The sequence below is a fragment of the Uloborus diversus genome, chromosome 7 (assembly GCF_026930045.1).
Source record: "Uloborus diversus isolate 005 chromosome 7, Udiv.v.3.1, whole genome shotgun sequence".
Lineage (NCBI taxonomy): Eukaryota > Metazoa > Arthropoda > Arachnida > Araneae > Uloboridae > Uloborus > Uloborus diversus.
Genome location: NC_072737.1, coordinates 82,566,680 through 82,591,191, shown reverse-complemented (window position 1 = coordinate 82,591,191; position 24,512 = coordinate 82,566,680). Strand labels below are relative to the sequence as shown.

The 24,512-nt window shown below is 33.5% G+C and overlaps 1 protein-coding gene across 3 annotated transcripts in view; it reads left to right on the top strand.

Moving 5' to 3' along the window:
- The window catches only part of LOC129225610 (nucleolysin TIAR-like), an 83,441-nt gene that overhangs the window by 45,088 nt on the left and 13,841 nt on the right, over window positions 1–24,512 (top strand). For all 3 annotated transcript variants that reach the window (XM_054860076.1, XM_054860075.1, XM_054860074.1), the window contains exons 3-4: window positions 17,719–17,806; window positions 17,913–17,988. In XM_054860076.1, the coding sequence (XP_054716051.1) occupies window positions 17,719–17,806; window positions 17,913–17,988 (164 nt within the window). The remainder of the gene's footprint in view (window positions 1–17,718; window positions 17,807–17,912; window positions 17,989–24,512) is intronic.

Genomic DNA, 24,512 nt, shown 5'->3' with positions numbered 1-24,512 from the left:
AGGGGCTGTCTATAAAGTATTATGCAAACTTTTGAACAAATTCCCCCCCCCCCTCCTCCTTGTTACATGTAACGCTGTTCAACATGAGCATATTGTTATAAACAACGCGTGACGTCACACTTCTTGTTATCCCCTCCCTTCCCCCTGTCACAAAACTGTCACATTGATTTCCTAAAAGAGCATACTCAGCAAAATGTTGATCTAAATTTAACATATAGTATGAGGTTTTAAGTATTAAAGAAAGTTGCTAAAATGGTCATTCTATGAAAAGTTTTTTGAAAAAGGTTACTTTGTCATCAATTAATGCTTTTTAAAATAATTTTTCAAAAGCCTAAAATGATGAACTATTAAAGCCCCCCCCCCCCACACACAAGAATCATTAGCAGCAGAAAAAGCTAAAAATGGAAAAGTAGCCGAATTCCAAAAAAAAAGGCTGTTTAGATATTGAATACATTTTTTGGATGTACAACATACAGTATTCATGATGTTGTATTATACATTCTTTAATTAACGTTCTTCAAGTTGAATTCCTGTGGGGTAGGGCACCGTCTACTTTGGGGGATGGCACCCAAGCATTCACGTCTTTTGAAAAGCATAAATTTGCTCAGCTAAGTTAACATTAATAATATGGTATTATGTACTTTAATTTGATGTTATGTCTTTGAAACATATTGCAGTCATGTTTCCCGTTTTCTTAAGTAAAAATGTTTATTTATTTTTTAAAATTTCATTTAATTCTTATTCAAATACAATAGTAATATTATTTTTTGTTTTGATGTAATTGTAAAATGAAAGTTCATTTATTTATTTGAATACTTCTTAAGACTTAATGTTTCAATACAATATACGAGTAGTTAAAATGCGATTAGTTAAAAAACAATTTCCAATGAAAAATAAAACTGTGTTTATTTATCACTTTGTTTTAACATGATTGTAAAATAAAATCGTGGTTAGTTATTTGAATACTTTGTAATACTTATAAATGTTTTTATGTCAAATACTATGAATTAAGCTCAGTGTATTTTTTAATGTATGATTATCGGTTCCTTTTTATGTTTTCAAATGAAAAAGTAGAACTTGTAATGCTACTAAAATAACAGAAGTCAATAATAAATAAACCAAATAGTTTTATTTAACCAAAATATTAATCGAAGTGTTCACTTCCCAATATCATTGTGGATCGACAAACGATGACGTCATTTGCTAGTTGGATGGCCTTCCTATCTCGAAGGCCTCGGTTAAATGCGAGGAGATAAGCCTTTTACGTCTCGTCTTCAAAGTCGAATGCACGTCCTTCGGTTTCTCCCCTATCGGAAGATCGCATGACGTCACTTCCTATGCCATTTGACGTCACAAGCGCTTGAACTTTAAAAATTAATTTAAAAAAACTACTTATTCTATCGCAAAATTTTTTTCACCTATGATGTTCATACATGTTACTCTATCGTATAAAAATAAAATTGAAAAATCGAAAACTTCCCTATTCTTGTTGGCGCTGCCTGAATACTTCTTGCAAATTCTTTGCATTATTTTGTAAGTCTCTCTAAATTTGATACAGGTTTTTAAGTTTATTCACACAATTTGGCAAAGATTTGATAGGAATGCGTACTTTTTCCCAAAAGATGATACATTCCCGAATAGCAAGATTCGCACTTTCACTGACGGTTAAATTTGCTTCTCAAATGCTATGAAACAAAACAGACAGAAGTTGTTCGTTAGAGGGAAGTTTTGAGCTTGTAATTTGATGTCTTACAACTCTTATTAAAAAAAATCTTTTTTCGAACTACTCAATTCCACTGCCATGTTTCGTTCACTATGGAAGAACTATACTGCGCTCGCTGACCGGAATGTATTCGTACTGACGCGTTTGACGGTTTGCACATTGCCACCGATAAGCCCCCAACATCTGTTTTGATTTGTTTTCAGTGCATCATTTACAGCTGTTTTGAGCTTCGTAAAGTATCACGTCGCCAGCGTTCGCTTGCTTAGGAATACACATGGTATTAACACGTTTAGGCTGAAGTCGGCACTGGTTACGGTGCTTCAAATTGCATGAAACGTTTTTTGCAACGATTTTGATGTAAAAGGAAAAAAATATGAGGGATGCGTACATAGCACCTTCGAAACCGCTGCGGCAGGGGGGGGGGGGGCGTACTTCAAAAAATGACACTATGTGAAATATATAATTTTTTTAGTGTTAATTTTTCCCTAATTCAATGTAACTTCCAGGCTTTCGGAATGAAATCTGCACCAATACGTCACATGATACATAACTTACTCCTCCACTCTCTTTTGGCTTCTTATTATAGTTTTTAATTTTTTGCCATAAATCTAAGATAGAATGGGGAGTGGCGCACCAAAATCTAGGTACGCTACTGGTATTTCAGGTTTTACAATTTGATTTCTAGAAATTCCCGAGTACCAATTGTGAACATGTTCAGTATATAGAGAGGTAATTGAACCACACTATGTGCACACATATAATTTTAAACACTTTTTTTACCTTTATACTTTCCCCCCGAAAGGTGTTATTGACGGCGAGTGTAAAGTGATGTAAATCACAAAACGCTGCTTTTCATATCTCTGAATATTGATCGTAATCGTACCAATGTCAAACTTTTTGTGTTGCAATTATATTTCAATGGAGATTATTTCTCTAAATATAAGTTTGGGGACCATATAAAAAGTTAAATTATGCATTATTTGATTCATTTTTCTTTTCACTTCAAACTTTCAATATCTTAACTCTGCATACGGTTTTAAACATTTTTGCAATTGGAAGTATACATCTAGGACTAACGGTTGCGAAAATAAAGGTCTTGCAGGTTAAAACGGAACATTAATATTAAAAAAGTTTTTCGTTGAAATATGATGCTTGTCCTACATTTTTCAATCGCGTTCATATGTGCCCCAGGCTTGTTCACAGGTGCCCTTCTGTAGGGACACATGTGAACAACTGAGGACATTTAAAAGTCCATGAAGTAAAGAAATATTTCTTAAAAAATCTGAAAAACCAGGGTACAAAGAAAAGAGTAATCTATCAGGAGGACAGGTTTTTATTTGAAAAATCAATTAATTTTATGAAAAATCAAATAATTTTGTGTGTGGGGAGCGGAGGGAGGGGGAATGAATAGTAATACAAAGTTTCAAAGTGGATATTTATGTGTTTTTTTTTTTCTTTCCGTTGATGATATCATTCTTATAGGTTTTCGGGGGGGGGGGGGGGCTCAGCGGCATCACTCTCTGGGAGATGGGAACCCCTTAAGTATATTAATACCTATACACAATTCGACATTACATTAAATTATGCTATAAATGTTAATTGCAAATTTTGTATGCACATATGAGGTAGTGAGAAGCAAAGGGATGCAAGTGGCAAAATTAAAAAATTGGAGATAACCAATACAACTGGTAGGTGGACCCCTCCTCTGTCTTGGGGCACGAGATAGTACTAGTAGCCTTGGTAGGTGCTGCTGTATAGTATGATTTAGAAAAAAAAATAATGAAAGCCTACTAGGACGTAATCTTTATATGCGTTTTACTCAAAACTTGAAATTGTCCACTTACATCCCTTTGCTTCTCACTGCCTCATATTTAAAATAATCGAAACAACGAAATAAACTTCAAGCAGTGGTTGAACTTTTAGCTCTTTGAAACTCTAAAAAAATCTCACTCTCGTTACAAACAGAGTTGGCTTTTTGCCGGCAGAAACTGGTTTTTGCCCTGCCAGTGGCAGAAACTGGTTATAACCGGTAAAAACCGGCAGAAACTGGTAGAAACTGGCAAAAACTAGAAAACGTTTTTAATAGCTCTAGTAATTACTTAATGACAGGCAATTAAGTAAAATAAAAAATATAACCCCAATTCGTCATTTCAAAAACTTAATATAATAGTTATAAATAATTAGTGTAAAAATATGTAAAATAACAAGACTGACATTTCCAAAGCAAAGTAAAATGTATCATGGTTGAAATTGCTATGTGTTAGAAATTTTAGCCTTGTAATGTTATAAGTAACAAATTTTTCAGTTTGTTTATAATTATTTTGTTTGCATTCAAGATATAAAGTGTAATATATCAAATATTTAAATAAATACAGATTTTTTTTATTTCATTAAACTCTAAAATTCAGGAACTTGTCATTTTACACTTTATATAACTGAATAAAGCTAATCTCAAAGAGCTCCTGCTGCTGCAACTTACTGTGCTGATTTAGCGAAAAATGCAATAATAGAGCTTGAAACGAAATATGACTGCAAAGTATTATCTTTAGTAACTGATAATGAACACAAGATGGAGTTAATGAGGAAAATTATTGAAGAAGAAATACCATCTGTTACAACTTATGGGTGTTCAGCTCATTACTTAAATCTTCTTGGACTGGATATCACATCAGATTCTCTTATTAAACATGTGGTTTCAGTCCAGCAATATTTCAGAAACCATCACAGGCAAGGAGCTTGACTAAAAGAGTACCCAAAAGCTGTGAAACCACATACACCTTGTAATACACGGTGGAATAGCCAGGTGGACTGCTTAGAGTCGTTTATGAAGAATTGCCCATATTATTTACAAATACTAGAAGAATATGAAGATGATATTCATGACAAAGATATTGTTCAGATTATAAATAATCAGATGATTCACAAAGAAGTTAAACACTTGCTGCTGCAGATAAAACCTGTTACTATTGCTCTGGATTCAGTTCAAAAAAAGAGCTGCTCAATTACAGATGCTTGCGATGTTTGGATTCATTTAACAAAAGACGCTCTTATGTGTGCTTTTGAGAAAGAAGTGATGCACAGATTTAACCAAGCAGTTACTGATAACCATTTACTAGCCTATATGCTCCATCCAAAGTATTTGGGAGTAAATTTATCATGTAATCAAGAAGAAAGTGCCCGAACTTTACTCACAAATATTAACCCTGATTATGTATCTTATACCATAGCATTACAAAACAAAATCGTCCCTTTTCCTGAAACCTATTTTCCCAATCAAGTTATAACAACTACGCCAACTACCGCATGGTGGTTCAATTTGAAAAAATGTGCTATAGATGAAAGTTTTGTGAATCTTGCTTGTTCTTTGATCATAATGCCAGCTAGTTTTGCTGGGATTGAAAGAATCTTCTCAAATTTCTCCTTTGGGAACAACAAATTGAGAAATTGTTTAGGTTTAGAAACAGCGTCAAAACTTATATTTTGTTACAGGCTGCTGCAGTGTGAAAACAATGTAAAATTTGATTTTGAATGGTGATAGTATTGTAAATAAATTGTATTTGGGTTAATATTTAATTATTTTTCTCATACATTTTCTATTGTATGTCAGGAATTGCATTTATGTCATTTTTTGAGTTTCAGCCAGTTTCTGCCATAAATGTGGCAGAAAGGGGTTTTTGCCGTGCCGGTTTTAACCGGTTTCTACCAGTGGTTTTTACCGCCTCGGCGGAAACCTGCCAACCCTGGTTACAAACTTCTAAATTTCGTGATTTCAATAAAAATAAAAGGAGAATTTGTTTGCCTCTTAACAATGCTTACTAAACATCAAAAATTCTGAAAATCCGATTCTCAAAGCGGATGCAAAGAGATTGCAATTCTCAAAGTGACGGCTCTAAAAGTGTAAAAACGGCTCATAAAAGATTTTTTTTTTTTTTTTAAATTTTAGAGTTGCATTTTAAGGCTTATGATAAACATATTTATATCTATCGACACAGTTGCATCAAAAAGTTAAACCATCTATTCAGCATTTAAATTTTTGACTCAAACAAAAACGGAATTTTGTTTTAAAATCTTGAAATGATGGTTTTAATAGACTTTTCATTTACTTGCCTCTGGTGTATAAAGTAAAGTTATCTTGAAAAAAAGAGAATAAAAATTCGATTCTCATATCGGAATCAAACAGATAACATTTTTCAAAATGAAGACCTAAAAGTATAAAAACGGTAAATAAAGTTTATTAAAGTAAAATAATCTTATAATCGCCATTTTACAGGTCTGCATGATGAATATTAATGTTATCACTGACATTCATCGAAAATTCGAAGTCAAGAGGGGGCGATGAAGTGAGTAAAGGTTTAACACCAGACGCTAAGAATGGCGATAATTTTAAAGCTCGTACTCCTATTTGAAGCAGTAACATATCAATTCGCTGATAATGCTTTTTTTGTTTTAAGTCATTAGCCGGAAGAAAATGTCCTTACACTGCATTTTCAGAGAACTTAATAACACCACGGTTAACGATATGATAAAAACAAACTAGCAAAATTTTTCACTGTTAGTTATTTATCGCTTGCATCACAAAAGTGTGCTCCCCCCCCCCTTCCCACAGAAATAGGCGTTGTTTTGATTAGATGTGCTTTTTCAGTAAACAATTTGAAAAGGATCCGTTCTTTTTCTTTCTTTTTTTCATCTCTGCGGACAACCTTTTTTTTGGCGGACAACTTTTTTTTTTCTTAAATAGCGCGGACAGAACTGTCCGCGACGATGTCGCCGTGTCGCGGCGAACTTAATGTGATATAACATCGGATCAATCTGGGAAGATCTTTTTTTTTTTTTTTTTAACCCGAATGCTTCTTAGATACTTCCACAAGTCGCTATATTTGATCATTTATAAAATGGAATCAGACACCACGATGCTTAAGTACCGAAGTTTAGAAGATCAAGACAGAACTGGATGTTTATTTTGTTTAGTATTATTATTATTATTATTTGCAAACTAATGAAAACAACGCAAAATGTGCCGCAAATATATATATTTAATATTTTAATTTGTTTTATTGAGAAATTTAAACCTTGAAAACGGAATTTTTAAATACTCCTAGAAAACCTGTAAATCTCAGGGAAATTTTTTTAATTTTTCTGATTCTGTTTCAGCCCCCATTTGGTACTCCTATTTGTTTCTTTTAGTCTCTTATTTGTTGAACCTGGAGGGTAGCAGCTAAGAGTTCGTGAATAAAATAAACTAGAATGTCAGGAAATAAACTTCTCTATAAGGTTGTAATGTCATTTGAATAAAACTGAAGAAGAAATTCTAAATGATATGAAAATGACATGATATTTTAAATTTGACCTCCCTAGTATATGGGAGAAAGGGGGGCGAGCATGTAAGGGGCCATTCCATGGAAAACTGTAATTTTGTCCCGCACGTGACGCTTTATATATTTCATAAAAAATAATAATTTAAAAGGATGATGAACAAAATTTTGTTGCTTAAGGGGTAACAGTACCTCAAAAATGATGAAACGATCAAAAAAAAAAAAAAAAAAAAAAAAAAAAAAAAAAAAAAAAAAAAAAAAAAAAAAAAAAAAAAAATTTATTGCTTATTTCAAAACTAAAAACTATTTGGAACACAGGGGAAAAGTTTCATTGCTTTAGTTCAAATATTGAAAAAGTTATGAGTGGTTTTAGGCCATGCTCCCTATGTGTTTTTATGCAAAAGAGAAACTTTAAACTGCTTTTTCTCGATGATGGTGTTATTGTGTTTTCATGTCATTAGAATCCCTAAGGATTTTTTTCGATTAAAGATACAGCTTTAAAGTAATACTTTTTGCAATTGGGATAACATATTTGACAAATCTGTGCATTGGATAAGCATTTTATAAATTACTCAAATGTTTAGAGAATGATAAACCTTTAAAAACCAATTTAAAAAAAAAACTTTAATTTTTTACATAATCACAGAAAATTTTCTAATAAACTCATAAGCAAATAAATGCAGATTTTTAGAGATGATTATAGTGATCGTTTAGCAAAGAAAAAATTTTAAATTTTGAAAATAAATTATTGATTAAGAAATAAGTATGCTTGTTATGGTTTCAAAAAAATATAAAATTTATTATATATATATATATATATATATATATATATGTATGTATGGACCCAGAAAATACTTGCATTTTCCCAACAATTTTTCTTTAATTTTGTAAAATGTCTGATTTTTCAAACAAGGAGTGGTCTTGATGACGTCACAAATGATGCACTTTGCCGCATCTTTCTACCACGTTATGATAAGCGAATTAAATATTGCGCTCTACACTTTCTTTTAACTATATCGCAGCCAATACACGCATCATTTGTGATGTCATCGACAGAAGCCGTAAACAATGAAAGAGCTCCGATTTAGGTATTTTTTAAAAATATTAAACTTAAACAAATTATTTTAATAATGGTCAGATCCTATGTTTTTAAGCATGCTCTTTCAGAAATAAATACTTTTAAAATTTTGGAAATGACCCCACTGTAGTTTCATGAGCATTTTTTATTTTTTAATTACAGTAGCCCCTCATTATATCGCTCATTCGGATATTTCGCTCTTTTGTTCTGTCTGCCGAAATATTGAAGCAAAAAGAAAGAAAAAAAAAAACCTTGTGAAACCATTTTTGAAAACATATGGGTATTACACTCAGAAAATATCTCTTCTTTGTTTTGTCATTGAACAAAATGGAAATGCTTCTATTCTTCTAAATTTGCTGGAAAAGCAGCGGCAATTCCTGTCATCCAGATGTACCTCCCCGCAGAATATTTCAGTTTAAGATCGTTAGTAAGCTTCTTGAATTATTTCTTTTGTATTGATACTCGGGCCTTGACAATTAGTGAGAGACAAGAAGGCTGGTGTCATACCGGCCCAAATTAGAGCGCCTTGAGAACAGAGTGGCGACAACAGCGGTGGTCCCCCCCCCCCCCTGACAAGCGCGGCCGCAACTTTCGTCCAGATACGACGAGAGAAAATTTTGAGGGGGCGTTGGTTTGGCTAAACCAAGTCGATTTGCATAGACCGTTCGGCCGATTTTCATGAAATTTGGTACAAAGTTAGTTTGCAGCATGGGGGTGTGCACTTCGAAGCGATTTTTCGAAAATTCATTTTTGTTTTTCTTCTATTTCAATTCTAAGAACATTTTCCGGAGCAAAATTATCATAAGATGGACGAGTAAATTACGAAATTATCATGACGTGGAATGGGAGAGTGAATGAACATAACCAATTGGCGAGAAATTCGTCATCCATTACTTGTAAATATACAGGCGAACCGAATGACCTTTTAATTTTCAACTACATGCAAAGCCGTGCCGGTACCACTAGTGTAAAGTAAATTAAAGGTGTCGAATAGTAAATTGCGTACAATCAAATCCGCGTAAAATAAACTCGCTTAAAACGAGGGTCCACTGTAACTTCATGGGTGCAAGACCTTCCGTCTTGACGAAATTGCCGAGACGGAGGACGGGAAGACGGAAAGAAATTCGATGTGATTTTCCTTCAATTTTTATTTTCTAAAAAGAAAAGTTGCGTGTTTGAAAATTTTTTTTTATTATTATCCCGTTTCATAACCACACACCATGCTTTTACATCGACATTTACATCATCTCGATTTTCCGCCATGGTCTTGTTTTGTTTGCAATGTGCTTTTGAATGCGTGGCTTTTAGACACGCAACGCTTGCCTTTTTTTTAAGTAGCTCTCTATTACTGTTACTCACTGTATTACAGACAGGGGCGTGCACGTGGGGGGGGGGAGTTAGGGTCACCTGTAGGCCTGGGCCCGAGCATGAAGGGGGCCTAATATTTTAAAAACTGGGCTTGAAATATAGGACAGGTGTAAACAATATGGAGGGGTGGGCGCGGGGCGGAAAAGTCATTTGTGACGGGCCCCCTAATTTGTGTGCGCGCCCCTGTTTACAGATGGCAAAGTTGCTCAATATTCTCGCTGATTTTGAGTTGAAGGGCGCGGACCAGAAATGTGACAAGCCACAAGGAGTGATTTTTCGATCATGTTTTTTGTTTCTCATAACTATAATTGAAATAAACATGACAATGGATTTGGAGAAAAACATATCTGGATTTAGTATTGCAGAACATAGAATGTATAATACCTTTGAAACATTCTACAAATATAAGTTCATAAGTTGGGAATTGGCCTACTGAAAAATTTGCATCATGCGGCATACCATATTCTTGCTCCGAGCCAGGGGCGTTTGATCCGAAGTTTCCGACATTTGCTAAAATTTAGGGTTGCCGTTTCCAAAAATTTTGCTCTGGCAACATTCTAAAACTGAAAAATTGTCTAAAAAAAAAAATTAATTCATGATTTTTTTTTCAGTGATTTTTGTATGCATATTTGAAGAGTTGTTACGGGGGAGGGTCGGGGAATCGAGCTTCCAAATGTTTCACACTGTTTTCAGAAGATTTGACTTGAGTCCACTTGCACCCCAGCCCGAGCCCTTCAATTAATCTCCTTTTGTGTCTATTTGAAACTTTTTTTCTCGCTGTTTTCGATCACATTTTCCCTTTTTAGCCTACTTTCCCAGTAAAAGTCAGAAAAAGAAGAAAAAAAGCATGAAAGAAGGCTTAATGCATCTTAAAAATATCGCAAAAAACAAAAAAAAGTCGAAAATAAATAAAATAATTAAAATAAATATTGAAAAATTAAAAATTGGAAAGTAGGGTATTGAGATGGGGGAAAATGTCTGTCTGTCTGTCTCCCCCCCCCCTAATAACTTTTGAATGAATAGTCCGATTCGAACAAACTTTTTTTTGTTCGAAAGATCTCGGCGAGGACACCTCATTCCCATATTTCACTTTTTAATTTGAACTATTCTTTGTTAAATTTTGAACAGTTCAAAAAAACTTAACATTAGCGCCTACGGGGAAATTCAAGGCAATTCCGAACTGTGAGGCGAATTTGCTTCGAACAAACTTTGTAGGAAAAAGCTTTTGATGAAAAACTTGTATATAAAATATCTTTTTGATTTGAACAATTTTCGTTCAATTTTGAACAGTTCAAATCCCTTAACATTAGCGCCTACGGGGAATCTGAGAGTCAATGTAGATTCCGTGCTTGAAGACGGATTTTTTTCAAACAAATTTTGTTGGAAATAGCTCTTGACGCCAAACTACAGACTTTGACTCCGAGAATTTAGGGGCACTTGACTCCGACTCCTATGCCCGACACTTATTCGGACTCCGTCTCCCCGACTTCGACTCAGACTTCGTAGCTTTGGCAAAAATTTATACACGGAGGACAAATGACTGACTCCGATTCTTAGATATTCGACTCGACTCCTTTACCTCAAAATGAGATTGACTCCGACTCCGCAGCTATGGTTTTGACTGTGAAATAATTATTATTGATTTGACTTGTTTTATTTTTACGCTAAAGTTTTAATTTAGGTATTCAGTTTTTGGCGAATAAACTCGAAGTCATTTATGTTTCTACATAAAGATATGCGCAGACGATTTTTTTTTTTTTTTTTTTTTTGACAATGAAAATTATTTCTTTAAGTTGACATTTAATTTTTTTTTATTTATTTTGGTAAGTGCATTAATTCATTTAAAAAATTGTTTTTAGCTACAGGGTAAAAAGAAACGATTTTTTTTTTTTTTGATATGATGTATTTATTTTAATGAGCTTATTAATTTTAATTATTATTTTTTCGTTTTGAAAGCTGTTAAAGATTTTTTTAATGGAAAAAAAGTGTATTAGCTGCTTTGTTTAAAAGTTGCTGCTATTTTTTTTTACGCATTTAATTTTTTTAGATGAGTGAGGAATATTTTATTCCTAGAAATCAGCTTAAAGTGTTTTAAAAATATGTTTGAAAAAATTTACGATTTTAGCTATTTTTGAGAATATTGATCAAGTACTAGAAAGTAGTATGGGTATACGGGAAAGTAGGCTCGTCTAGTTCTAGACAGAACTTCTTGTTCTTATTCATTTGCGGTTTTTTTTTTCTTTGTGAACCTTACGCATAAATGAAAATCATATACTACGCTGAGTGTGATTGCTGACGAGATGAATTGTTTACACTAATGTAATGCCTTTATGCGGAAAAAAGCGGCCACAGACCGGAAAAAATAGGATCTGTCTAGAGATTTTGAAGATTCGATTAAAATCGGAATTAATGTAAAGAGACAAGGAAAAGCTCAAGCCGGTTTGAAACAAAGATGGGCAACTGTTCCTGTATTTTTGACACGTTACAGTAAATTTGTGGTGTCTTTCAATCTAAGACTCGCTAGAATGGAAACAGGGGGAATAAGGAAACGATGGGGGAGGGGGGAGGCAGTACAGACTTGCGAAAGAAGAAAAAAAAAACTGCTCTTGCGATGAGCGTTTTTGAAGTTTAGGGGTGGTTCGGGATTTTTCCTTTGTAAATCCTTGGAAACTTCTTGAGTGATTTAAAAACATGGTGGAAGGGAGGGTAAAAAAAATTCGTAAATTGGAGTCTTAAAAACACTAGGCAAACTTTGAATTTATGAGAAAGGGTTTCCGGCTGGTTAGTCTTAAAAACTCGATTTCAAACTAAATTTAGATTACGTAAGAGAGGGTGGGCCGGTCCCTATCCCGAAAAATGTTTGTAACTGAAGTCTTAATAGCTTTTAGGCTATCTTTGGTAATGTCGGGAAGGGGGGGGGGGGGCTCTCTTTAGGCGAAATTCCAAAACTGTCTTCGAAAAATTTTCAAATCTGTAGCATTGAGAACTGTTTTCGGCAATCTTTGGAGAACTTGGAAAAATATTATTTGTAGGTTTTTCCGATAAATTTTAGTATTGACGTCTTAAGGTTGTCTTTGGTGTTCTAAAGGTGTGAGGGGGTCGGGGGAAGACGACTAGTATAAACATTTCTGAAACTGTAGTCGCTAACCGCAAATCTATACTAATACATAATATAAAGCTGAAGAGTTTGAATGCGCTAATCTCAGAAACTACTAGTTCGAATTGAAAAATTATTTTGTGCTGAGTAGTCCTTTCATCCTTTTATTGAGGAAGGCTATAGGCGTTGATATTTTAATTAGAAAAAAGTTATTCAATGTTTTCTGCAATTTTTAGCAGTTTTTATTACTTTTTACCTACAGATCCCGAACCTATTGCTCCAGATAAATATTTTTTCTTCTAAAATGTAATAAATTTCTTATTAAGTACAGTAAAACCTGTCTACAACGATACTGTTAGACCTAAAAAAAGTATTGTAATAGACAGGTTATCGTCATAGACAGTTTGATTATTCATGCTGACATTTTGCTGGGGCCAAAAAAAAAAAAAGTGTTATAGACAGGTTATCGTTATACACAGGTTACACTGTATGATGAAAAAAAAAAGTATTTGCAGATCGAGCAATTTTTGTATTTTTAATGAATTGTTGAAAAACAGCTTCTTTTCGCATTTTTTTTTTTCCTGAGTTAAATGTTTTCTAAACTCATCTCGCAAAGAAGTATAAAGGCCTCTTTTCTGAAATTTAACTATGTAATAGTAAACCCATTTCACCTTCTTCATACACACAAAAGAAAAAAAAAAGGCTTCAAAAATACGCAATATTTTTTTTTACAATTTTTTTTTATGCGGAGCATGGCACTACTTCCAAGCATAGCCGAAGTTTTGTCAATCTTCAATTTAAGATGGTCATTACCAGGGGCGACATTTCAGCATTTCATTTGGGGGGTCGAGTTTCTTGATGTATTACCACAGTGCGGTTCCAAACATACATTAGCTAACAGGAAGTGGTCAAAAAATCGAGCCAACCATACAGAAAAATAATTATCATCAAATCTTGTGTTAATTTCATTCGAAACTGAATCTATTACTTCATACAAAATATTGAAAAATCAATGTTTGACTTCACATCATCATGTGGATTTTTGTCCTTTTTTTTTTTTTTTTTTCTTTTTTTTTGCGCCTTTTTAAAAGTGGCTTGGAGGAAGAATTTTTTCGAAAAGTTTCACGATTGATTGAAGTATACATCTATGTAAAATCCATTTTCAGTTTTAATTGTAGATTGAACTAGAGTAGTATGGTGCACAGATCAATTGTAGATTGAACTGTGTTTTGAATAGTCCGAAAATTAAGCGTAGCGGATTCAAGATGTTTTGATAGAGTAAAACATTTCTCAAAAACTTTCTTCAATACAAACAAATTGAATAAAAATTCAAACGAAGTCATACATGAAAAAGGGCATGAGGTTTTTCACCATTGAAAGAATCGTTACGCAATCATTCTTCCAGTCGTCAAATCACTGCTTTGAAGTTATAAAGAAATGTTCTTATGGTTTTAACTCTTGAAGAGCATCTTGTGTCACTTCGAGATTGCATAATTATAGAGCCCAATAAAAGGTATTTGTTGATATATATATTTTTTTCAATAATCACATACATTTTTAAGAAGTTTCTATGAAAGCATATAATGCACTGAGCAGCTGAAACGTGTTTCTAGCAGAAGAAAGCGATGAACACTCATTAAATAAATATACACTTAAAAAATGAGCGTAAATATGAATGTAAAATATCAAGGAATTTTCTTGCAAAAACCTTGCAACCACACCACTTTGCAAGAGCCTCTCATATTGGACACACCATACTGGGCACAGAAGTATAAAATATTTAGCCTATATGAGGAAATGTCTTCTTTAGTTAAAATTAACCATGGTTCTCTATCAGTTTTTTGTGTTCTGAAAAGACTTCATGAATGTCTAAGTCATCATACAAATAACGAAAAACACTTTTTCCAGTCTGAAAATAAGTCGAGTTTCATCAAATAGTTACTGAGAACCAGCGAGATTTTTTTTAAATGAACATTGATTTGCGACTCACATAAATTGAATTCACCCATTTTCTATCATTCTGCTCAAAAAATTTGGGGGTCCGACCGCCCCCTCTTGAACCCCCTATTTGCCGCCCTATATTGCCCCTATTTGCCGTCATTACGTCATTGAAATAGCGTCATGGGCACGTGAATTAAACTGCAGCGCTTACTTTTGCTTTTTTTTATTTCCATTTAGGAATTTGATTCACCCCCCCCCCCCCCCGACGTTATACTGTTATTTAAGGTTACATATGTGCGCATTTGATTCAATAAAAGCAGTGATTTTTTTTTTTAAATCTTTTGCACACTACGGGAAACCGTTTTTTGGCCCAATAGTATTTAAATAAAGCGCGCGGTTTTTTGCATGATCTTTGTTTATATACATAGAAAAATATTGTTTATTACCATCAGATGTAGATATGCATAGATCGTATAGATATATCGATAGATAAATAGAGGTCGAGATAGGTAGATGGTCAGTAGGTCAGTAAGAAATATATAGGCCCACAATTACGGAACTTCAACGTGAAATCAATGATCCCCCCCCCCCCCCCCCCCGACTTTGTAAAAATAGAACATTCGCACAAAAGTGGACGAACTTTTTGTTATTTTCCGACAAAATAGACATTGAGAGTACACCTCCCCCCCCCCCCCCTCCCTCCTTTGGGGCTGCTTGCGTAGAAAGACGAACCAGGTGGTCGAAGCAGGCGGCTATTTTTTTGTGTGTTTTGGAAAATAGTAAAAAATCCAAAGAGACTCTAATAGTTTTTTTTTTTTTTTTTGAAAAGGTGTGTACGCATTTTAGTTAAAGAAAAATGATCATTTCACATCGGAAGGGGGGAGGGCGTAGATTTTTTTATTCAACGGACTTCCTTTAAACTCTTAGCACGAGCAACGACGTGCAGATGTTGCTAGTTTAAGATAAATTTCGCTAACTTAGGAAAAATAGTTCGGGGTGGTTCGCCCTCGAAAAATTCTCCTTGCTGAAGTGTTGAAATGCTTTCAGGCCTCCTTGGGCGAGTTGGATTCAGGGGTCTCGCTCGAAAAATTTTCGAAATTGATTGTGTTTAGCAAAATTTTTCTATAAAAAAAAATCAAAAACACAAACTTACTGTCTTTGGTAAACATGGGGGGGGGGGGGCTTGTCCGTCACCACGCCCGAAAAACTTCAGTTTCTGAAGCTTTAAGAACTTTGTTTTTGGCTATCTTTGGATGACTGAAGGCGGATGTTTTTGGCTATCTTTGAATGACTGAAGGCGGACGGGGATGGGGGTCGGTATCTTCTTCCGAAAAGTTTCTGAAATTGAAATCTTTAAGACTTTTAGACATCCTTTCTGATGTTTTGGTAATGGGAGTACTGTTCCTAGAAAGATTTTAGAAACTGAAGCTTTAAAAGCGCGAATTTAGGGCATTTGTGGGGGACATAGAGGAAGGTTTTTGGAAGTTCTTTTCCGGGAAAATCTCCCTGGGAAAGCCCCCTAGACTCCCCCCACCATACAGTAGGGAGAAGCGAAGCCGGCTGGCCTCCTAAGTTCCCGGGGGCCACGCCCCACCCCACCTTCAGAGCAGGTGTTTAAAGTTTTCGGAACTACGATTTAGGTAGCAAGGTAAAAGTGCGTAGGAGACACACATGGGGGGGAGGGGGGGGGGCACATGAATACTGCTTAAAACTGGGTTCATACTGGTACAAAAATCAAAAGTTAAAACTCAAAGGACAAATTCCAAAACTGACATACCGTATACACTCGCGAGCACAATTCTTAGGGGGGGGGGGAACCCTTGGAAACGTGAATATTTTCCTGATTTTAGTCCATCCGTTTTAAGCAGATGCTAAAGAAGTCAATACTTAAACATTCTGCTACAATTTTACATTGTCTGGCTGTGAAATTAAAGACTAAATGTAACAACAGTAAACGCGCACGCGGCCGACTAAGGAGTAAGTGCTATCGCCGTATTTGCGATTTTTTTCGATAGTCCCTAATTAATACTGATTTTTAAAAATAATGTAATATGGCTAATTGTATTGATATAAAATCAAAATAAAAGCGACAAGTGAAAAAAATCGTAACAACTAAATCGAACGTTTGACAAAAATCGCGATCGCAAAAGTGAACTCTTTTGGTGTTAAAGAATAAAAATCGGACGTATTTTAACATAAAAATATTCATTACATCTCATTTTCCTCCTTTTTGTAACGTTTGCTTTCAAAATTAACTGCAAAATACTCCATTTTCTGCATTGAACAACACATCGCTAAACTTGCACCCATGAGTACAGTGAATTTCAGAAATTTTCAGCTGCAAAATCTCAAGGAGTTTGCTTTTATCTACAAGTGGCTATACAAACTTGTTGTTTGGTTACAAGAAAATGTTTGATTGCTTGTGGTAATTTATATGCATCTACATTAGTGATTTTCATGATTTGTAACCCAGGGCTTGAAAATTATATTGCCCAACATGCCCGGGGCACGTAAAAATTCCGATCGGGCATGAATCTTTAACCCTTACATGCCCAGCTGGGCATAATTATTACAATTTTTATATTGAAAATTTTTAATTTAATGACTTATTATGTACTATTTATTTAAACTTTTTTATTTTGTATATTGAAATAATTTTTGATTCAGATATAAAGCTGTGAAATTAATTTTTTGTGTGATTAATCCTAGACAACAAACTCAAATATTTTTATTATTATACAATTAAAAAAAAAAGCTGAGCATGTAAAAGTTTATGCAGGATTTTTCTAGTCCTGTTATAACCAGCAAGTGATATTATTTCTTACAATTTTTATAAAATGATTTATTAACTCTCCTGGTGGCAAGCCTTGGTACACTCGTGTTGTTCTAAAGCTTTCCACAGAGATATGGTGGATGACCTCGAAGCGGAAATATCACATACTGTATCATTTGTAATAAGTAGAACCAACCAGAAAGTGCACAGGCGTGTTCTATTTCAAAGTCTATTATTTGAATATTATTTATAATACTACTTCTATTATTTGAATATTATATTAAGTTCTATTACAAATGATATCATTTGTCATCTCTCTTGTCAAGCTATACAGCATTCAACATTGAGTGGCTGTAGTCCTGCTACTAGAAGGGTATTAAGTTTTATTTTCCTATATCAGTTCTTAAAAACCATGTTTTATTTCAGAACATTATCATATTTTTGTTGGAGATCTTAGTCCTGAAATTGAAACTGCACAATTAAGAGACGCCTTTGGACCATTTGGAGAAGTATCGTAAGTATTGTGTACTATAACCTCCTTTTTGATACATTAAAAAAAAATGTATTTAAATGTTTTATTTTTTTTTATTATTTACAATTATTTTTTATTTTATTTTCAGGGATTGCAGAGTTGTAAGAGATCCACAGACGCTCAAGTCGAAAGGCTATGGGTTTGTTTCATTTGTTAAAAAAGGGGTACGTGTTCTAAGAGAGTAGCCAGTAGCCAAGCTTGCAGCTGCGTTGAGTTAGGGTATACAAGCCATTTCACTTGTACCTTAGCTCATGGTGTTTTTTTTTTTTTTTAACCATGACTGCAAAGGTTATTTGCAACATTTTTCAAAATTTTGATGAAATTAAGAGAGAAATAAAGCTTTGTTCAAAATTATTAAAATTTTAGAAGTTGGATTTTTTAAAGCCTTTTTTTTTAATTGCAAATAACTAATAGGATTGGCTTTTTATAACATACTACATCCAAATTAACTGTTAGTTTTTTTTTTTTTCAGTTCATTTTCTTTTATAACCTAGTACTTTTTTTTTATTAACTTGTTTTGCATATAACTATCATTTCTTCTAAATAGTTTTAACTATGAACAATATATTGACTGCATCCATGACATTTCTAGACCTAGTGTAGTTTATTAAGATGAAACTACAATGTATATTTATTTTCAATTTTGTTAATCTTTTGTGTATACATTTTTTGGAAACCTTGTATACTTGCTTTTGATTAATGTACAGTCGAGCCTGCTTCTAGCAAAGCTGTACATAATGCATTTATGACTCTATAACATAATAGCTTCAGTTTTCTTTCACGTTTTACTACGTATTAATTACTTTTTGTAAGGAGATTATGGCAGTAACAAAATTTTCATTTTTTTCCCTTTGACTTGCTGTAAATGGGCGCAACTGTATATATAAATGGTTCAGCAGCATACCAAATCTAGCTTTCTTTAAAATGCTTCGACCTTTATAGAAAGTTGGTATCTCATGCTGTACATTCTACAGAATGTCTGTGCCCTGGAATTGCCTATACAATCTTTCCATACAGCATGTCCACATTTAATCTGCAATACCTCATATTTACTTAACTTGTTGTCTTAGATACATACTTCCAATTGCAAAACTGGGCAAAAGAAGGTGCAGAGTTAAGATATTACAAGTTTGATGTGAAAAAAAAAAACTAAAAACACAATCTAATATTTCATCTAGCCCCTTTTCAAGTTACATTTTGGAAAATCACAAACATAAGCAGGAAGAAAAAAAAGATCAAAATTCAAGCTCAAAACTTTGAGGGACTGTGCTGAAAGTGAGATGGTAAAATATCGCTCTACCAAAAGAACAAGGATTTTGGTAACTATTGCAACAAAAAAGCAGCATATATTTAACCTTTTAAGTGCTATTGAAAAATGAAAGGAGATGTTGCACTTCGCAGGGTTTGCTCGAGTCATGAAAATCCTGGAAACTTGTGAAAAAATAAGTAAAATTCAGACCTGGAAAAGTCATGAAAAATTCAAAGTCATGAAAATCTATTTAAAGTCATGAAAAAATGTCTTGGGCAAAGAGAAAGTAATAGTAACGAAAAGAGCATTGGAAATCTTAAGTGATTTAATAGTATTGCACATAAAAGCTTTGAAAACTGAAAAATTGAACGATCACCGAAACAAATCTGAATTTTGAAATCTCATTGCATCCACTTCTGTAGCAGCCTCTCGTCTTTTTACTTTCTTCTATATCTAATATATAGAAGAAAGTATTGGATTCGTGCAAATTTTCGAATTTCGAATTTTGACGGATTCATACAGGTTTTGAGGTTTGCTGAGTCCATTTCGACTATTTTTGGAAAATGTCTGTCTGTGTGTCTGTATGTATGTGTATGTGTGTGTCACATCTGTGTGTGACCAGTTTTTTGTGGCCGCTCTATAGCAAAAACTACCGCATGAAATCGAACGAAATTTGGTACACATATGTGCCGCTATGTGAACTTGTGCCCATTGGTTTTTGGCGCGAATCCCTCCAAGGGGTGTGGACCAGTGGGACGTTTTTTGAGTTACGCGTGCTTGCTATTCCTCAGGAAGTAACTGGCGGAATCAAACAAAAATTGGTCCATATGTTGCCATTAACAGGAACAGGTGCTGATTCAATTTTGGTGTCAATAAGTCAGACGGGGGTTGAGCTATAGAACGTTTTTTGTCGTCCATTGTGACTGCTGTATCTCAAGAAATAATGAACGGAATGAAAGAAAAATTTATCGGCAAGTAGCCCTTAGTGGGTATAAGAACTGATTTTATTTTTGTGTCAACAGCTAAAAAGGGGGTTGCGCAATCACCCGTTCTTTTTTTCCATTGTGAGTGCCCTATCTCAAGAAGTAATGCTGCGTTCTGGTTGAAATTTGGAATATATGTGAATCCATATGTAAACAGGCTTTGGTTCAATTTTGACGCCAATCGCTCCAAGAGGTGTTGATTTTTTTTTTTTTTGCGAATAAAAATAGCTTTATTAATGCAACAATAAGAAAGATAAATCGTAATAGATTGTCGTCTGCATATTTCTCGTGATTTTAATTGTATGGAAATGATCGGAAATATTTTCTCAATGATTTAAAATTTTTAACTGTTGCCATCTTATGTTTGTTAACAAGTGAAATATTTGTAATTTATTCAAGCAAGGCTTTTAAAATAACTTTCAATTTTCGCTCTTTGCTTTGCTTTTGCAATAATTCAGACATTGGGATGGTCGTCAAGTTTTTGCATATGTAATTTTTTTTTTTTTTGGAATATTGCTTCCTCATCAAGCATGGGGAGGGATCAGATAAAAAAGAAAAATATAGAAGAAAGTTTCGTGATGGCCACAACATACTAGTTTTGCAATGTGATTGGACATCGCTCATTTTGAATTTACCATTATTTTTCAACACTTGTCTAATTTTATATTCTGTAGTAGCAAATCTACAATTTCTTGATTCCACACACTATAAAAACGCAATTCAATTCAGGGCCGTGTCCGAGGGGGGATAGGGAGTTTTAGGGGTTAAACCCCTCTTATTGTGGCTAAAATGATAAGCCAAAAAAGAAAATGTATATTAGAATTTTATGAATTTTTCAATTTTAAAATTTAGTTTTCTTACAAAAAATTTTCTCTGAAGTCTTTCTGCAATTTAGGACTCTTAGAGCTTTACCAACTAGAATAAAATTCTGGAAAAACTTTTGTGGAAGAATATTTCAATGTGATATGCATCTGCGATAAGCTCTTTATTGTTTCCGCTTATCAAGCATTATTTCAGAAAATAAAACCTGATATACATGCTGCATCATAAAAGAATCTGTAGACAGTTTTTCATACAAATTGCAATATGCCACATAGTAAACAAATAAATTTAATTGAAAAAATCATAGTTTTTTTTAAAAGAAACAAACAGGGTTTGATTAAAAAGAAGTTGTGAAATAAAGTATGCTGCTGTCACTTTTGCAGCCAGAATTATTCTTGGAGGGCGGGCAGGGGTCACAGCAGTCCTTCAGGTATTGAAATGCCATAGTTAGTTCAGTATTTCAAGTAAAAAACATGAAGTTTGTGAAGAATTTAAATCCCCTCCCCCTTCCTGAGTAAGGATTTAGAAGCTTTAAAACCCCTCCCTTAATGAAAATCTAGACACAGGCCTGATTCAAGTTCATTCTTCATAAAAACTTTATTACGGAATTCATCAGAGTTCATCTCAACTTGATGAAGGTTTTAGAAAATGAGGGTCTTTAATTAGGGGTTAGAATACAGAAATAGGGGAATTCTAATACTGGAAAACAGTAGTGCCCAACATACGGCCCACAAATGTGGGCACATGGGGTAATGATTTTTTTTAATTATTTTTTTAAGCTCTTTAATTATACTTGACCGATTGTTACGGAAAAAACTGAGGCTTGCTTTTGCTTATATCTCAGCAACTAGACCACTTAAAGACTACAGGATTTCACTAAATGATTTGCCTTAACTTAAGGTGCAACTTAATGCTGAAAAATTTTAAACTTAAATTATTATTTCTGTTAGGATGAAAAAAAGCAAATTTCATGTAATATCCCCATTAAATATAAACTAATTGTTACAAGTTTTGTTGCCTTGCAACAATTATGTTAGTAGTAATCATAATGAAAATTTTGAAACAAAACTTCTCTGAAGCAAGCACGAATTGTACTCATTGTCATTGCTTGCATCTATTCCATTAATTTAATAACAGGTCTAAGTAAAGAGACGGATTAGGATCTTTATCACAAGTAACTTGTATGTTTTGAAACATAAATTTGTTTGGGAAACCTTTAATATTTAAATGGTTTTGATTAAATTAGCAAACAAATAAATTATTGAGAGGAACAAGGATTCTTTTTTAGTACCAACTGCTTTAATTAAGTTTTAGACCTGTATATAGGTTTTTTCTATTTAGTCCGGAGTGTTTATATGAAAAAATAAGGCAAAGTTTCATGATAATAACATTATTCTATTTCTGAAATACATTTACACTAAAAAGAATAAAATAACAGAATTAAAAAAAAATAAAAATACTAAACACTTTTCATAATGCACTCAAAAGGACAAAATAACTTTTCTGGGTCAAAAATAACAATTTAAGTATTCTTGTAATTTTCAAAAATTCAAAGAAAATGACATCACAAACGAAGAAAAGTGTGGCTCAAGTCATGAAGAGAATTTCTTATCATTATCCAGCTTTGAGTGTTGAAACATGCATATTTGATTTTCTTTAATGTAACTTTAGGGATTTGGGCTATATAAAAAATTAGTTCCTATTTTGTCACTTTATGTAATTACTATAAAGTTTCAATATCTTAACTCTGCATCTCATTTTGACCTGTTTTGCAATTGAAAGAATGTATCTTGGGATTAGCAGTTACCAAAATAGAGGTCTTGCAGGTTAAACAGGGGCATGCTGTATAATTCTTCTGTGGTCTACTGAATAGCATATGCATTTTTTCTGGACTGCTCTGTATGTTCTATAACATTGTTAGTGACATATATATATATATATAATGTGGATGATAGAAAATACTGTAATCTCTTGTTTGTATGTTGACTCAAAATTGCAAACCATAAAAAAATTTCTAAAGAGATACATATTCATTTCTTTCAGATTAAAAAAGCTGTAGAGGTTAAATGTAGAAAATTTGGTAGTTTATTATCTTTGTTTAAAAATTGTATTCTTTGTTCTGAAGTCTTTCCTAGTTCTTCAAAATTCATCTCTTTTTGTTATTCTGTAATTTAAAAATATACTACAATTTTGATTTCTTTTATTTTTTTTTAATGACACTTTTGAATCCTTATTCTCTCAACTATTTATGCATGCATTTATTTCATTGATGATCAGAGATCAGATTCTGAATTACTTTCAACACATATTTAGCGAAAATACTTAATTTTACATGGTTTTTAGTGACCTTTCCGTATTGACTAGGCCCAACCAGTATTGTTTGGGAATACTGACGTTGTCCTCTACAAATTGTTTTTGAAAAATAAGTGCATTGAAAAGCATGCATAACTGGAAGATACTCTTGACTTTATAATGCATTAAAAAAAAGATAAATCGCATTGTTCTTGGAAAAAAATATTTTAGTGTATCATTTTAGAAAATAATTGTGCTATGAAGCATAAAACATAGAAAAGGTGATATATAATTGAGAGATTACTGTATTTTTATCTAATAATGCTTTGAGCATTTTTAATATGAAATTTGTGATGCTTTAAAATACGTATGAGGCAGTGAGAAGCAAACGGATGTAAGTGAACATTTCAAAGTTTTGAGTAAAACATATTGTAACGGATCCGGCCCGACTTCCATCTTTCTAGAAAGGACGACACAGTTCTTGATAAAAACACAGGAGCTTTATTTACACTATGTACAGGAGAAATCGTTAACAACTGCTAAATTAATCATCAGCAATTAAACAAATATCACTCAACACCGTAAACTCAACGGTTACACACGTATTTACTTCCAAATACGAAAAACAACACAGCGAAATGCCTCGCAATAAACAGAGCTAATACACTCTCAGTTCGAATTCTCAATCAAAACAAACTTTTATCATGCGGGACGCTTTTTATAAACGCCGAAAAGAGAGCTCTCGAATATTCCACAAGATTCGAAACGTTTCTCGAAATGCGTAGACCGTTATCAAATTTTATCAATGAAAAAAAAGAAATAGGGGGATCGTATACTTCAGCCGAATGTATAGGGGCTGTATATTCATTACGGGAAACTATTTACAGGTTACGTTACTACAATAATTACTATTTACAGAATTTGTAACAATATATAAAGATAACGTCTTACGTAGGCTTTCATCGAATTTTTTTTCTAAATCATGCTGTATAGCAGCACCTAACGGGGCTACTAATACTATCTCTTGCCCTAAGACAGAGGAGAGGTTCCCCTACTATTTGTACCTGTTATCTCCAAATTTTTCATTTTGCCACTTACATCCCTTTGCTTCTCACTGCCTCATATGATAAATATATACAGTTTAACTTTGATTTAACGATATCCAATTTAACAATTCCCTCTATTCAATGATAACATTTCACTGGTCCAGATTTAACTGCACGGACTCCCTTCTTATGCGGACAATTTTTAATTCCCCAATTCCAAGGTAAATAACATTATTAAACCGCTGTCCTGTGGACACCCCTCTATTGTAGACAAAACAATTTGTCCTGTTAGTGTC